Here is a 16,836-nt window from a genome sequence, read left to right on the forward strand (position 1 = left end):
ATCAGAGCGGCGCCAGTTTTGAATTGTAAATACTGTAAACGGAGGAAAATTAATACGTTAAACTGACTCCGTGTTCATTCTAATTTGTGTCTTTCATAAATCGTTTTGTTGAAAGAGACAACGGAGCGCATCACACTAAAACGAAGTACATTTTGCTGCGTATCGTTAAGGTTTTAATACGTTACAGTGCCAATATTAAGTTACATATTTGCTCAAAAATAAGTTACAGTAAATTCTGTTGCTCAATAAAAAATAGCTACTCTCTGTCTTATGTAAAGTTTTGTGTGTGTTCAAATTTTACGCAGTTATAGTACTGGGCAGTGGTACACAGAAACAGTTGGTTGATTCAGTCTGTCATGATTAACACAGCGTCACTAATCTACTTGTTGATCCGCTTATCGGTCTGCCGTGAGTTTGAAACAATGGAGACAAAAACAAAACAGCCTTAAAAAATGACATACAGGTATTTGGAAACCTTAACGATATTCAAGAAAAGAGTGAGTATATATATATATATATATATATATATATATATATATATATATATATATATATATATATATATATATATATGAATTGCATTGTGTTGTGTGTTTTTGCTGCTATGGTGTGAGCATCTTGGCCGGGTCGTTATTGAAAATGAGAATCTCTCCTCAATTGACTCATCTGGTTAAATAAAGATAATTTATTATTATTATTATTATTATTATTATTATTATTATTATTATTATTGTACTGTAACATTTTACTTAAAAGAGTATGTTAACGTACCCTTTCCCGATAATGTGGCTAGTGTTGTTTGGTTAATATGTTATGTTTGGTATATATATTTGTTTAACAAGATCGTCAGTTCGCATCACTTCCCAGGAAGCCTGTGATAGATATAGAAAAAATGTGTGGCAAAGTGCAACGTTATACTGTATTGCATAAGGTGCAGTAATGATGCTATGAAATATTCTGGGTTTAAAATTGTTATTTCCCTGTATAGTACATATTCAATTACTGATTTCCTTTCCTTCCTGCTAGATTACACAAGGATTAAAGAGAATGTGAATTCAGATTTCTGCTGGCGAGAGAGAATTCAGCGTTAGTGCACAGCCTATGCACAATGGAAGGACACCAGCTAGGAAGATTGATCAAACAGGGTCCAAAGAGTGGATCTTCTAGAACTAAAAGAGTGGCAATGGTACAGAGCAATCTGGGCTTTCCTGCTGATAATGTGGATGAGCTCCTGGGGTTTCTTTCAGAGTCTCGCTGGGAACAGCAGTCTAACCTGGAGTATTCACCTTGTAAACTGAAGCTTGATAGCATCAAATGTAAGAGCACCAGCTCAGCCATTGCCTCTGACCTGATACTAAAGCAGAGGAATTTGAACAGCCGTGCTGAAATGCCGCTGCATTATCCCCAGGGCACAGGAGGGAGCAAGACTCCAAAAAAGCCTTATCAAGACAACGTACGCAATGCAAGCTGCATCAGGGTAAGACAAAATGCCGGTCGTCAGCGCCTTGAAGGATTTACATCTGCCGCTCGTTTTTGTGAATCTGATGCTGGTACATATCGGTTTCATAATCAAGCTAGTGTTCCGAGGACATCAAGGAAACACGTCTTGCAAGAGGTGGATCAGGAACCTGCTTTTCAAAAGAGCGGTGTGCAAGTTCAGAGGAATTTACAAAGCCGCAAAGCACTGGAAAGGTCACAGCCCAGTCACATTAGTGATGCTACACTCTGCTCCAGTTTCTATAAATCTTCAAGCCAGAAAGAGCCACATGGTGGTGGTGGTGGTATTAACGATCTGCAGTTCCCTCTTACTCTGGATGATTTAGCTCCAATTTGTCATTTGTCAACAGAAGAACGGTCCACCACACTGCAAGCTATAATTGAGTCATCTTGGACTTCTGCAAGCTTACACAGGTCAATGATGGACTTTAGAGATCAGGATTACCAACCGGAATCTGAGTGTGCAGGGCCACAATCATCTGGTTCTTTCAGAGTGTTTCCTTCCTGTCAAACTACCAGTTCTTTATTGGATCCGGGTGCTATTAGGAACACATGGCAAAGCGAAAATAATGAAAGTTACACAGCCCAGATATCCTGCTCTGTTGTCCACCATCTAGGGGAAGGAGAAGGACATTATCCAGCAAGTAAGCTAGCTACCAGTTTGGGGAGAGGCATGTGTGTAAAAAGGGATGCCTGTATTACCGAACCTTTGCACCCGCATAGCAGATTTGTGAACTTTGATCAGTCTTTTCCGTCTGATTCAGAATCCTGTGCAGAACGGTTCAATTTCCCAGACAGTACTGTTGCTGTGTCCCTAGTAGCATCAATAGAACCCCTCCAAAGTCAGAAAAAATGTATTATTAATCCACATGGACGAAATGCAGAACGATATTTTGATAATGATCCTGGGGTTATTGATTTATTGGCTGCTCAAGGAGCAAGTAGGTCAGAAAACACAGTTTTTCCAAAAGGACCCCAAAGTTTTAATACCACTGCACCAGATGCATGTTTAAGAAGGCATGCAGATTCTCTTCCCTCGTCATCCTTAATACAGCATCACCGGGTAACTATGGAGGAGTTAAGGGGCACAAAACTTTCTTTAGATCCAGATATATTCAATTGTAGATCAGCTATGGAAAACTCTGATCTTTGTAATATAAAGAGAAGTAACGAAATAGAGAAACTCAACACTGATATATGTGAGGAGTCTCAATTGAAGGGTCAATTAAGGCCAGAACGAGAGACGAGAGACAAAATACAGTCTTCTGCGGCAGGAAAAGATCCGGAGAGACAAAGCAGGAATGACAGACGGGTTGTTGTCGAGCAGGATCAAAGGGCTTCAGGCTCTTCATTAATCAGCTCGCAAGCGTTTGAAGAAAGTTACGGTTTCAGCAGAGATGACAACGGAGCTGAGAGAAGGAGTGAAGGCGGTATGGAGAGAAGTGTTGGGTCAGTAGCTCAGGAGCCCTTGAAGGTAGGTGGGCTCCTACATTCACGAGCAATGAGGTCAGCTGTGTTGGTTGTCACAAAAGGACTTGCTCTTGAAACCAAGCTCGTTGACTTCTTTTGTTTGTGTTCTATCAACAGTCTTCCGATCCATCAGTGATACATTGCCTTGATCCTGTTGAAAGAACAGAAGAAAGGTAAAATAGCTTCTGTTTTGTTTTTTTTTGTAGAGAGATCCGTTCAGGTGTCTCTGCTGTTAAAGACACAATACTTTTTCAAACTAACTCATGCCAAATGTTGTTTCAGCTTTTGTTTAACATCAGGATACAATTCGAGCAAAACACGTTGTGTAATTTACAGCTATTAATATTGGTAAAGCCCCCCCTCTTTGAAATGACACTTTTGTATTCCAGCTTGATGAAAGTACACAGACACAGACTTCTTGCCAAATGTTTTAATGCTTGGAACAGCTTTGTCAGATTGAAAAACGCTGCAGGCAGACTTGTGCATGAAGGACAGGTACTGCATAAGGGGCTGGTTGCCTTGAACTGGGCAGTGGCAGTGCGACACATGCAGGCTGACACAATTGCAGCTAGGAGGAAGACTAGAATGTTATCTCAGGTCTTTAAACAGGTGAGTAACAGGGTACTTATATCATATATGGCACTGTGAATAGTGATTTGTTCACTACCATGGACAACCTACAACGTTTCAAGTCATTAATGTACTTCCAGTTACTAGAATATGGATATTGCTGATGGTTCTGCTACGTTACTGGTTACTGGCCATTATATGATGAAAGATAACTTTTTTTTCCATCCTCCTGTTTCATGGTAGAGTCAACAGAGTTGAAAGGTCTCAATATCACATGATTTCTCAAGACCTGGAATCATAGAACAAAAACTCACAAGCCTGCAATCAAGATGGCAAAAGAAAAATAATAGAAAACTCAATATTTGAGAACGGTTTCAAACATCATTTTAATCTTACGTTTGATATATTTTAATTAAATGGCATTTGTAGCTGTATTACCTTTTGTTTAGATACATTGTGAACACACATTATATGTGATAGTCTAGAGAAGAGGCCCCCACAGCATCATCTCTGATAGGATTCGGATTGCTTTTTTTTTCCTCTGTTGTTGTAGTGGAAAGCTGCATTCGCTCACAGACAGAAGCTTGTGGAAAGTACATGTGATTGTGATTTGGGTCTGGAGGCTCTGAGGAGACGCCTGATTCAGCCGAGTGATCAGCTCGTTCTGAGGACTGCGTACTGTGTGTGGAGGAGACAGGTCACAGGCTCACGAATACACAGGGCTGCTCAAATACACTACAAGTGAGTTTGAAGAAAACATTGATCACAAAGAAGAGGTGTGTCCAAGCTTTACTTACTGACTTATTCATTTAAACGTCACTCAACGACCCCGCAGTTTGTACCCTCTTGTTTTCAAGGGCCATAGTTGGGGTCTCAGTCGTATGCCGTTAGTTTTATATTTAACCATAATAATTTATTAAAATAAATATTTAAAAAAAACAGCAATTCGAGCATTCTAAAAAAGGGGCTTTGCACAGTAATTGATATTGCTAACTTAACCAATTCACAGCTAGTTATAACCTAGTTAATTGAAAGCATTTTTTTAAGTATGCAGTGTGAATCTGTTTGTGACCTAAGGAATGGAAATCTCTGCCCTCCCAGTATTCATTTCCCCTCTAGCTGGCATCCGATGTGCTAATGGAATTCTCCATTGCTGATGCAATGGAAGAGTTTGTTTACTCTCGGGAGTTGAAGCCCTACCCCTTCTAACATTACCAGGTACACTCAAGCTTTCCACACCTGCACTAAAGCCCTCTGATTGCGTTCTTGTTTTCGTCCCCATGTTCAAACCATGTCTGAATTTCTTTTTTTTTTACTCCTTCACAGTCTGACGCTGTTGTGGAGGCACTGGTTAGTGTGGAGGCAGCTCAGGATAAGGAGGAATGCACAAAGGCAACAGACCTTGGCCCTCGTTTACATGGAAAGCAGTCTGAAAAGAAAGGCCTTTACAGTCTGGACAGCGATGATGTACAAAAACTGCCTTGCCCACAGTCATTATAGGTGTGATACTTTGTAACATCCTGAGTACTTGATAAGTATGTTTATAAGAAACATCATCATTTATTCGACACATAGCACACTGGACTTCAGAGTGCTAAAAGGCTCATCCCTTGTTCGCACACCATTCTCCCCTACTGGGGGGAACTAATTTAAAATGTGTATACAGTGACAAGGTTTGTAATATGTAAAATGTATGTTTCTCTGTCTTATTAATGAACTACAATTTTGTATTTCTGCTATAATTAAAGCAGGATTTTAAAATGTTATTTTTTTATCCATAGGTCCCACACATTGTCTACTGTGTTTAGAGTGTGGAGGGTGCAACTGCTCTACGTTCAAGCTGAGAGGTCCAAACAAGACCGGCTGAGCCGTGAGTTTCAGAACACAACGCTGCTCAAACAGAGTTTTCAACACTGGAGAATTAAACTCGCAGTCCATCACATGCAGCTAAGAAGACAACAGAGAATAACCAGGTGTGTGTGTGTGCGTGTGTGCGTGCGTGCGTGTGTGTGTGTGTGTGTGTGGTATAGAAAATCAAATCAAATCGAGAGCCAATAACACTCCGGTGCATTTCCTGTGATCTTCCCAAGGTCATTTTTTCATTCTATTGTTCGCAGGATAACAGCTCATCGCTGGCTCCAGACTGTACAGCAGAGGAAACTTGAGGATCTACGCTTGAGAGCAAACCAGCTGCAGAATAGGATGAGACTAGCAGGTATGTGGAGCTATGCCAAGTCTGTTGTACTCTTGGCAAACAAACAGTGAGTTTGGCTGTAAAACAAAAAAAAAATTGAGAGAGAGAGAATTACATTTTGTTTAGCTGCTTTGAAATGGCGTTGTTTATACAAGTCATATTCTGCTTCAGGAATAATACTTTTATTCTTGTGATAGACTTAGAAAAGCTGTGTAGTTTTATAAATTTGACTTTTTTTTTTTTAAGCTGCCTTTAGGACATGGTGTGAACTAAAGGCTGCTGCAGAGACTGAACAAGCAGGAGAGGAGGAAGGGCGCCATCTACTGGGCAAGAAAAAGATGCAGGTTGTGTTTACAACCTGGCACCTGTGCTGTCAGGAAAGACAGAGACTACAGCCACTGCGACTGCAGATACAAAGAAGACAATTGTCAGGGTAGGCTTGCAGTGTCAATTGTGTCATTCATTTATGTATTTTAACAAATTCTAATATTAGCTGCTGTAAAATCGGTTTACTTGGTGAACTCAAGTTCTGATTTATTTGAATAACGTGATCAGTCAAATATTTTAATTCTTACTATTTTTGTAACTTATTTTATGCAAATTGCAGCCTAGAAAAAAGAACGTGATGTTTTAATTTAGTACCTATTGGGATCATTGCCAGGTATAGCTTGAAGGCGTCGGATTGTCGAGGCTATCAATAAGTGAATGTGCTTTGTGTTGCTCCTCGCAGTTGTTTTGAGGCATGGCGCAGGTTGGTGCTTCAGAAGTCGCTGTCCCGCTCTCGTGTGGATGAACTTCAGAGGCAGACAGTGAGGCAGTGCTTCCAGCACTGGAGGAGGCTGCTGCAACTCCACTGGCAGCACAAGACGTTCCTCACGCGTGTGCTTGAAGACAGGCGACAGCGGGCCAGGGAAACATGGAAAGGTTTGCTTTAAACAGTTCCATAAAGACAAAAGAACTCATAGAACTTAGAACCATCAAACGATACCGTGGCATTCTGTTAGTCACATTTGTTGCTCTAGTCCAGTGTGTAACTTTGTGATATCAAAAACACAGTCGAATAGGCAGGATAAAACAGATGGTCCCAGTTTCAAGTCTAATCATTTTCCCCCTGCCTAACGTTACTTTAAGGTTGTCCATGATTATAAAAAGCGTTCAATAGTGGTACATTTAGAAATGCCACAGGTGAAACCAGCCACACGTGCATTTCTTAATCTTGCTGTGTGTGTGTTCAGCTTTCTGACGCTCGTGTTTCTTTTACTAGAATGTGAGAAGAATCAAGATGACTGCTGGGCAGTGGGGCTTCATCAAAGGCGTGCTTGCCGTGGAGTGGATGAGTTATCTGAAGATTTAGTACTTCAAAGAGCCCTTCTGAAATGGAAAGGGGAATGCTGTAAACTGCAGCTGGCCAGGTAATAGATTTTAAACATAAAGTAAAGCAAAAGATTAAATTGACTCAACATATAATGTGATGTAATAGATTCAGATGTCAGGACTAATCATGGTGAAAACTGATTGTCATTTGTATTAGTAATAAAAGTTCTGAACATTTATTATTTTTTTATAACTGTATTAATTGTTGTTGCTGTCACTATTTTTAGCTCGTTTTTCAGGGCTCGAGAAAAACACAGACTGCGGCAGATCTTGAGTGGGTGGCACAGATGGGCAGAGCAGTCTTTAGAGGGCAAAGTCCAGAGGTTTGGTGCCAGACTGGAGCAGGACCTGAGCAGAACAGTGGCATTGCCGTTCATAGAGGAGTCCTCAATATCTTCAGGTTTCCACAGCAACTCCCCCGTCTGTCTCTCCCTAGACGTATCTTGCAGTTCTGCGGAACAGGTAAGCTGGGGGTGAAAACCCAGCACTGTTGAGCCATATAGATACAATGTTATAATACTTTTTGCTATAAGGATGCGTTGTGTAAGATGCCTTTCCATGCAGTTTGTTTCACACTTTGTAAATGTTTCTTTAAGGCGGACCAGGAGGTAAGTTATGAGCGCACAGATTTAAAGGCTTGCCGGATCGTATCCAGAGGAGATGTTATGAAAAGGGAGCCTCAGGTTGACCTGTCAGAGAGATCCCTGGAGCAGGAGGAGTGTGAACCCCCTCTGCGGACTTCCTCTCCCCTGCACAGTCCCCAGCATGGGTACGTGACTCTGGACTTTTCTTACTCCTAAACTAACTTTCTCTATCAAAGCACTTCTCTGATTGATTCAGAAACCCTACATCACATGGCATGCCCCCCTGGTTGGGTCTATGAATCTGCCCAGTGCTGAACTCATTCAAGTTGTATAACAAAATGTGGATCTTATTTATTGATGCATTTGATTTTCTATTAATCTTTGACAGGATGGAAATTGCAGACGGGTTGAACCAGGCTGTTGACGTCTGCTCATTTTCGCAGTCAGAACAAAGCGCAATGACTCTTTACCACAGCAGACACCAGAGATTAAAGGTTAGTGTGTTAACAAGTTGCTTCACACATTTTGTGTTCTGTGGCCTACGCTCCAAAACGCACTGTAAGTTTCTGAGATGAAAAGCAGATCCTTGTTTTTCTGTCTGTAGGGCCTGTGTCATTGTGCTGTCGTCAGGATGATGCACCCATCGCTCAGTGTCTCTTTCTACCAGTGGATGGAGTACGTGGTGATGCGCCAAGCAGAGAGGCTTCTGATTGGAGACTTTAAGGAACGCAAGAACCAGTCTGTGATGATCTGGGCATTTGAGACCTGGAATGAAAAAAAGAGATCAATAGTCAAAGCTAGGAAGCACCAGGTAAATGTTTACACGCAGTACCCTTTAAAACAGCTGAGCGCATGTAAAACCAGATCAGTATTATCAGTTATTTCAAAAGCGCTAAAGCTCTCATTGATGATTATTGTATTGGTTTAAGTATCAGTCAAGTATTGAATGCATTTAAATCACTGGCTGGTGCAAAAAAGATTTTGACTAGATAAACACAAAAGTGTTCAGTGTTTGTGAGTGACTTTATTGCAGTGGAAATCAGGATATGCTAATTGAAAAACCTGCGTCTGGGATTTTTTAGGATACTGTGCTACAGGTTCATGTTATTGCTGTTTGGAAAAGTTTTGTGTCGGCGCAAAGAAGCAAAGAAGGACTACTGAAACAGGCAACTCGGTTCCGAAACTTCCACTTGTTAAACATGAGCTTCAGAACATGGGAAGAGCAGGTACTATAGACACGAGATAACTGGGCCTTATTCAAGTAAACATCATCTAAAAATAACAACAATTTCAAAACATCATTTCAAAGTGTATTTCAATAAAACCCATCATTTTCTAGCTGTGATTTATATGCTTTTTCAGATGTGCTTTTATGGCACAGATTGGATTTTAAAAAGCCCATCACATAAACAGCTGGGCACAGCGAGGCAAATGTAATTTATCACTGGCTGATGTGACGAATGTGGTTCTGAAAACTAAATTGGGTTCTAACAAGCTCATCTGAAATCTAGCACACAGCCTGCTATTGCAGAGAGGTGTATAAAAAATAAATTAAGAGCAACATAAGACAATGACAAACCTCATTAGCAGCAGTATTTGTTTACTATACACTTTATCTCAGGCACCCTTTGGCATCAACATTTTGCAGTAATTCATTGCTGATGGGATGAATATCAAATTGAAATGTTCTCATTCTCATGCTGCTTGTGTGATGGCTTTGTTTGGCTTCTGTCAGTGATTACAGTATAAGTCATTAACCTCGTTAACAGCTTTTTTTAGGTTACTACATTGGTAGTATATATTTTTTTTTTTAAACGCAAACTATTAGATATATAAGTAGTTATTTTGGAAGAACCTATAAAAACATTTTTTTGCAAAGTTTTGTTTCCTAAATCATGTTTTTTTTTTCAGGTGTGTGTTACTTTTTTGACAAACTGTAGGATCAGCGCATCTGCAAGCAGTCTGATCTTATTCAGGTGCTTCCAGATCCCTTTTGTATTCTTTCTGGTTTTTTTAATTTTTTCCTTCTATCTTCAGAAGAAGAACTTGAAAGTGATCCGTCTCCGTGCCTCAGAGCTGTACAGGACGGAGAGAATGGGGGATTGGCTACAGAGGAAACTGGAGAGACGAAGAGTACAGCAAGGCTTTGCACTCTGGGCAGCACAAGCATGGCAGGCACACAACGTGAAGCTGTACCACAGGAACGCCCAGTTAACAAGGTATGGGAGCCACAAGAGTCCGGGACTACTAGGGGATAAGGCAACAGCTGAGAAACTGATGTGTAGCCCTTACTGTAAAACATTAGATACAAGACAGTTTATGAGCCTTACCCAAGCGTACAATTTATGGCAGGTCTAATCTTATAGTGGTTTTGTAAAAGTACCAAAACAACAAACAACTCGGGTAAAGGTGACTGGTGGGTTTGGAACCAAATGCAGTGTTATTATGAAATATTTGCATGCATTTATCTTGGTACTTTTTAAAAGCTGCCAATAGGATCACACAACTGCTTTTCCAGATTGTTTTCGTTACTAGTTATATAATTTAAAAAATGATGTGCTTTTCTGTGCCTACTCATCTACACCTGTTATTATACAGCCTCCCAAACTGTCTTACTGTTTATCATATTCATATTTTGTTGCTGCCCACTCAGTACTAGTGTGATCAAAGGCAGTGCATTATTTGTATGTATTTATACTGAGAGGTGTAAGCTGAGATGAAGCAACTAATTTACAAACACTGCTGTAACGCACGCCAGCATTAACATAACAAAACAACATAACAACACCACCATGAAATAGGTCAGATAAAATTTTTTTTAAAAACTTAAAAAAAAGTCTTTATGTTGTTTTAAAAAGCTTGCATACAAGAAGAATTTCCCCTGTTTTGCTTGAACGATGAGCTGCAGTTTTAGCGCACTGCATTTGAATCGCCACAGCCTGGCTAAGTGTTTCAGTATCTGGGTGTGTGCTTTCCAGTTGCCTGTGAAAAGCAACGCAGGAGGTCAACTGAAACAATCCCTCCTCCCTGTTGCATTTCTGAATCTTTGTTAGGATTCAAATCACCATTTACACAGACGTGTTTTGATGAAGCAATACTATCCTTAATATAATAATAGCAATATCCTGAACTCTCTGTATTGCATCGTGCATAAATGACATCTTTTTCTAACCTCAAATTAATAAATCTGTGTTGCATGGAGTGTATGGTATTCATGTCTTTGAAGTTGATGCTGGTCATAGTTTATGCTCCAGTTTACCAATGTGCGATTATGAATGCACATTGATTTTTGATATTTTCATTTTGTACTCAGAGTGCTTGTAGCTTGGCGTGAAGTGACCAGGGCTGCGCTGTTACACAAAGACAAGGTGGTCTTGTTTCAGACACACACAGAACGAAGGCTTCTCGCCTCGTGCTTTACTCAGTGGATCACAAACCTCCAGATTGCACAGCAAAGGCAAATTGCTCTGGAGCGTAGTATAATCAAGCAGCAGAACGTTCAGAGAGCAACTGTGATGCAGAGGTGGAAACTGGCCACAAGGGGGAGCCAAGCGCACAGAATACACAACACGGCTTTGCTGAAACAGGTAAACCAATATTTAATTTGTGATTCCTAAAATAGGTTTCTTATCAGGGTACAGTATTTATTAAAACAACACTAATCTAACAGTGTGTTTTTTAGGTGAAAGTTAAATTACACAACTGTGGATTTTTTGTAACAAGAAAGTACAAGAATATATGCCAGATTGTAGCGACATAACGCAGCTTTATCTAGAGGTCTTTTTTTTTTTTTCTTATCATAAATACACAAGCAGTCATATTGGATCCTGTTTTATACATGTGTTCTATCTCTGATAACTTTCAAATCTGTTTTCCAAAAACTCCAGCCAGTCCTTAGTATTAGTCCTGTAAGCAATGGTAGATCACAAATGCATTTCAAACTATTGATTCTGTTATTATTATTATTATTATTATTATTATTATTATTATTATTATTTATTTCTTAGCAGACGCCCTTATCCAGGGCGACTTACAATTGTTACAAGATATCACATTATTTTTACATACAATTACATTGTTTTTTACACATTATTTTTTTACATACAATTCACCATTTATACAGTTGGGTTTTTCTGGAGCAATCTAGGTAAAGTACCCTGCTCAAGGGTACTGCAGTAGTGTCCCCCACCTGGGATTGAACCCACAACCCTCCAGTCAAGAGTCCAGAGCTCTAACCACTACTCCACACTGCTGCCCGTACCCTGTTAACAGGTAATTATGTATGTTTTGTATTTACAGGCGTTTGATCAGTGGAAGGAAGCGGCAGAGGCTGCCAGGATTGCTGAACAGCGTTCAAGGGAAAAGGAGAAGAGAAGATTGAAGCTGTTTTATAGTTCCTGGTCAATCTGGGTTAAAGGTATTAGCTGATACGTGGATTCAAGTTCAGAGTGTCTTTTTCATCTGCTCTAGTTAATGTGGTTACATGCGCACTATAATCCAATTGACTCCTGCTAACCAGAAAACAACCCTTATTGGTAATTGCTTTGGAAACATATATTTTACATACATAGATGTAGCTAACAAATCACTGCGTATTCATCGTAATTCACACATTGCTGTTTTTATCGTGACAGCATGTTTTAAAAGTGTGACCGGTATATTCGATGAATATTAATGCACCCCTGTATTCCACAGAAAATAAAGAACAAAGATTGAAGAGTGAAGTCTGGAGATTTCACTGGCAGAAGAGGAGGATGCACCATGCCTTCCATCAGTGGATTACAGCACAAAACAACCAAGCAGAAGCAGACACACTCTACCAAACACACCTCTTGCAGAGGTAAGGATCTCCCAATGTAGTTACAGTAAAGCACTTTCCATTTCTTCCCTGATCGGAGGATGCAATGCATGTAATTACCTCTGAGAAGCCTATTCAAAGATCTGTTTTGTTCCATACTGTGCCAGGTCCAGTCGAGTGTACCTATATCCGATATGGGTAACATATTTAAAGCTCAGTCGTGTGTCTTTCTGTTTGTGTGTGTGTGTGTGTGTGTGTGTGTGTGTTTTACAGAATGTCATCATTTTACACAAGTGTTGAGAGTTCTAGCATTAAAATATCTTTTTTTCGATTCAACACACTACACTGCAGAGTGAATATCTGGCCAGAAAATGAGTCTTTTTGTTTACAAGGCCCTTTCTCAAATGGATGACTGTGGTTCAGGAGCAAAAGCAGTTTTCCATTGTGGCGGTCCGTAGAATCGGCACCTTGCAAGTGAAGGCAGCGTTTAATACCTGGAGATCACGTCTGGAGATGCATCAGGCCCTGGACTCCCACCTTCAGAAAGCAAGACAGAGGACTCTGAGGACTGCAGTGAGATCCTGGCATCATCAGGTGATGGCTTAATGTAAAGTGACAAGCGCCGAGATGTGCTGAATTATTGCTACATACCCATGTGTTTTGAGTGTTGTTTTATGTCTCGTCCAAATGGTTTCTTCTTAAAATACATTTGAGAGCGACACAAGTTTGGATGACCAGATCCAAGCTGTCAGTTTTTATATTGTATACCAAATGTCTGATGCATTCTTTTTTTGATTTAAAATGTTATACGCACGTTTAATACGATTTGGATTTCTCTATCTTTTTTAATGTTGAAAGGTTTTGATAGTCATTTAATTCTTTCCTCCAAAGCAGCAGACATACGTGTCCTGGTGCTGACGACATCATGTCATCATATTGGCTACAGAAGGTGAAAATGTCTTTCAAAGTCTGACAAAGAGCAGAATGCTCCCCACAGTTCAAAGCTGTGTTTACTGTTTCACACGGTTGTTTCTGTGCCTATCTCACACTAATAGAGGTTTTAGTAACTTGTTTTCCAAACAGTGTTCTGCCACACATGCATTTTATCCAGCATGTTTTGTCTTGCATCTAAAAGTAGGTCAGAGAACAATGACTTGAACATCTGACTAATCCTTATTCTGTTTTAACGTGTATCCTCATGGATTATTCTTAACCAGGTTCTGTCAAGTCAATGTCGCACCAGGTACCTTTGCAAGAAGTATTACTGTCGCTGGACTCAGGTAGTCTCCCTAGGCACGCAAAGGGATTCTGAGGGTGTACTGCACACTCGAACCGAGGAGAAATGCAGGCGTGAACTGGGGTAAGGATGAATGATGCATATAGGGGAGATTCTTATTAGGTTGTTTAAACTTTTCTATACTGTTCATAAGTTTCTCCTTATTTAACCCTGTAATGCTTATTTCTGTTTCACATTTGATATTGTGATACAATGCTTAGCCACCCCTCTGTGTTATAAGCCAGAATGTTTCATCAGCCGTACATTATGTGCTGCCAGAATCTAGTTACATAAATAAAGTAGCTTTTCTCATATCAAAAATGTATAAACAGTAAACAGACAAAGCTATATGGAACATGATTGTTGGGGATGCCTGCTTTATCCTGCACAGTGATACGGTGACGCGATACCAGTATGGGTTTTGACAATGCTGAACTTTATGTCAACATTGATCAGTGTGTCGACACTTTCTTATTCTAGACCTGTTATTATTTACATTACCGGTACATTTGGGTTTATTTGATAACACAAATAAGAGGCCACGCGATTCCAAGCACAATATGGAAATCGGTTTGCTGATCATCCGGTATGTTGCAATGAGGATCGTCTGAAAATGAAAAGCAGTTTGTTACGTCCAGTATATGGGCTTTATCATTACTCAGGAAGCATTCTAATGATAGTACTGTTTATCTTCAACAAGGCAACACATTACTCAGATTCACTTGCACTGCTATCATGGAATGAACTTTGTATAGTTTGTAAAGCAAACAAAAATCCCAACTCCTATCCTTGGGCTTGAATATCCTGACAGTAAACCTCCCTGTGGTACAAACGCCTTACCCGAACAGGAACAACTTAATAAAACAAAGTTCTTGAGTTCTGCAGACTGCTTATATTTTGTGTTCATTTTAATGTGTCCAAAAAGAAGATCCCAATGAGCATTACAGTTTTTATGGCAGCCATGTGCTTGCCCAGACACACTGGTATACATGATTAAACGTAAATGTGAAATCCTGAATCCTCAGTGAAAAGTACTTGAAGAAGTGGCGCTGTGCAGTTCTCCTAAAGCGGTTTCAGAGGACGCAGAGGAGTCAGCGGACAGAACGGACCTGGGATCAGTGGAGAAGCCTGACTGGAGCAGTGCAGTTCATCAACAACATGGTGAGCAATGGACTGTGTGTGCTTCCCAGACCTGGATACCCATTCCTACCAGCTATGCCAATGACTGCTCCAGCGTAGTTAGATCAGACATGGCCAACACCATCAAGAGCCTACAATCAGCCCTTGAGCTGCTGTCTAACCCTTAGACCTTCAACAGGGAGATGCAGCTTTTATATATCGCAGAATTCTAGTAGCATAGTATGTTCAGTTACGTGTGGCATAGCCAGTGCTGCGTATGTTTTGTTTTGTCCAGCGCCTGTATGCGTCATTTACTTTTCTCTGATCCATTGCAGTGTGAGCGCAGGCCGCTGGAGAAAGCTTGGATGAGATGGAGAAAGAGGCGCATACAGGCGAAGGTGTCCCAAGCCTTTTCAGCTCAGCAACACAGGGCCCTGTTATCTGAAGTAAGTAAAAGGCTCCATACAAGTATGAAACAATTCAGAGTGTCCCGTAAGTCAGGCATCATAGGCACTCTTGTCACTGTTGGTTGGCCGCTCTGTGTTAGGTGTGAAATGTCTTTAAGCAAAGAGGAACAAATTTAGATCATTGCGATGTGGGGTGTGGATAGTCAACAGGGTGTGGCTACACATGTTTAAAATAGAGCCTCTTAATCAACAGTATTTCTGATATTGCCTGATTCCAGATTTTGGAGACACCTTGTATATTGAGATACTTTTGGTTGACTTTTCATAGAAAATGTATCCACGCTGAGTTCTTATTATCTGCAAAAGTGATAAGAATGAATCTTATTAAACCTGATCTTTAAATGTGATGTCAGCCCTGTTTCATTTAATATGCAGGTCTTCACAGCTTGGCGTCAAGTGGCCCTTTCCCAAAAGGAAGACAGAGGAAGGGTAACATGAGCCTGTGATCACCTCAGGGGGAGGGTGCCAGAGCTACAAAGCTAGGCATAAAGACCTTGATGCACAGACAATCTACACGTCACAAAGCCATATATGAACTGTTTACACTCGTGCTATTCCTATCTGCAGTGGACTGTTCGGTGGCATGTTGCTCTTGTGAAGCTGATTACATAAGAACATTGATTCCCAAGATTACAAAACGAATGGGAAAGCAGCCGACTCCCCTTTCACCTGCAGCACGTATTGAAAGTGTTTGTTTCCAACCTGGCAGCATCTGTTGGATTAAGAACTCTGTGACTCCTTGCCTGGTATTCCTGGCTTGAAGTTAGAGCAAGAACAGGCTTTGGGAGCGTGAGGGGACAACAGCATTAAGCTCACACTGCTGCTTAAATTGCTGGTATTGAACAATTTAGAAGTCTTTTTTTTTTCTCTCAAGCACATAACAGTAACAGTATATATGTATATACTGTACAAAATATTTATATTATGTTTTTAAGTCTTTATTTTGTATTTTAAATAGCTAAAAACAAAGCTTTTTATTTAAAACAGAATCTTTTCTTACAAATAAAGTTGCATTCTGACTTGTTAAATCACTAGTGTGGTTCATTTTGTTGACTGTCACGTGCCCCTTGCATGAAAACACATCTGCATTTTACCATCACGTCAGCTGAGGTCTTATTCTTACTCACGTGGATGAGTGATGTTACCAAAAGGAGTGTGCAAGGGATTCTGCTGAGATAAGATATGCCACATACAGCTCTGGCTGGACTCTTACTATACAGATCCTGCTGGCTGACGAGGCGATATTCGACTCCTGTGGCATTTTATACCGTTACTCCGTAGAGGTTATATGAGCTTCGGGTCCATGGTTGTTTAATTTCTAGGAAATCTTAGTTTTACAGATGGGTGTCCGCAGTGAACTTAACGCTCTGGGCAGGCACTGTTGAAAATGTTTTAGTTAATTTCCTGGCTGTGTTGAATATGATTGGCCACGTACCAAAATATTCTGTTTAAAAAAAAAAAAAAAAAAGGCCTTTTCCTTCCTTCAG

At 40.3% G+C, this 16,836-nt stretch overlaps 1 protein-coding gene across 3 annotated transcripts; it reads left to right on the top strand.

The window, feature by feature from the left end:
* Nucleotides 1–384: 384 nt before the first annotated feature.
* LOC117426095 (protein SFI1 homolog) lies at nucleotides 385–16,371 on the top strand. 3 transcript variants are annotated; one of them, XM_059002227.1, is made up of 25 exons: nucleotides 385–497; nucleotides 1,027–2,971; nucleotides 3,085–3,140; nucleotides 3,357–3,576; nucleotides 4,091–4,278; nucleotides 4,864–5,037; nucleotides 5,319–5,510; nucleotides 5,655–5,752; nucleotides 5,978–6,164; nucleotides 6,462–6,655; nucleotides 6,996–7,143; nucleotides 7,333–7,567; nucleotides 7,702–7,874; nucleotides 8,078–8,183; nucleotides 8,294–8,500; nucleotides 8,772–8,915; nucleotides 9,727–9,908; nucleotides 11,003–11,276; nucleotides 11,989–12,106; nucleotides 12,385–12,529; nucleotides 12,880–13,081; nucleotides 13,705–13,847; nucleotides 14,789–14,924; nucleotides 15,218–15,328; nucleotides 15,725–16,371. In XM_059002227.1, exons 2-25 carry the CDS (start codon nucleotides 1,109–1,111, stop codon nucleotides 15,785–15,787), a joined length of 5,559 nt encoding a protein of 1,852 aa, XP_058858210.1. In that variant the 5' UTR covers nucleotides 385–497; nucleotides 1,027–1,108; the 3' UTR covers nucleotides 15,788–16,371. The 3 variants fall into 3 exon arrangements, with proteins under 3 accessions (XP_058858210.1, XP_058858211.1, XP_058858212.1); XM_059002228.1 differs by lacking the exon at nucleotides 8,772–8,915 and having other exon boundaries at nucleotides 386–497; XM_059002229.1 differs by lacking the exons at nucleotides 385–497; nucleotides 1,027–2,971; nucleotides 3,085–3,140; nucleotides 3,357–3,576 and adding an exon at nucleotides 4,639–4,755 and having other exon boundaries at nucleotides 4,202–4,278.
* The last annotated feature ends 465 nt before the right edge of the window (nucleotides 16,372–16,836 follow it).

This window comes from Acipenser ruthenus, chromosome 27 (assembly GCF_902713425.1).
Source record: "Acipenser ruthenus chromosome 27, fAciRut3.2 maternal haplotype, whole genome shotgun sequence".
Classification (NCBI taxonomy): Eukaryota; Metazoa; Chordata; class Actinopteri; order Acipenseriformes; family Acipenseridae; genus Acipenser; species Acipenser ruthenus.

Bases quoted from the DNA above. Each gene is read 5' to 3' on its own strand.
- LOC117426095 (XM_059002227.1), top strand. From the start codon at position 1,109: ATGGAAGGACACCAGCTAGGAAGATTGATCAAACAGGGTCCAAAGAGT. The intron at 5,753-5,977 runs GTATGTGGAGCT...TTTTTTTTTAAG, and splicing joins GAATAGGATGAGACTAGCAG to CTGCCTTTAGGACATGGTGT. The intron at 7,875-8,077 runs GTACGTGACTCT...AATCTTTGACAG, and splicing joins CTGCACAGTCCCCAGCATGG to GATGGAAATTGCAGACGGGT.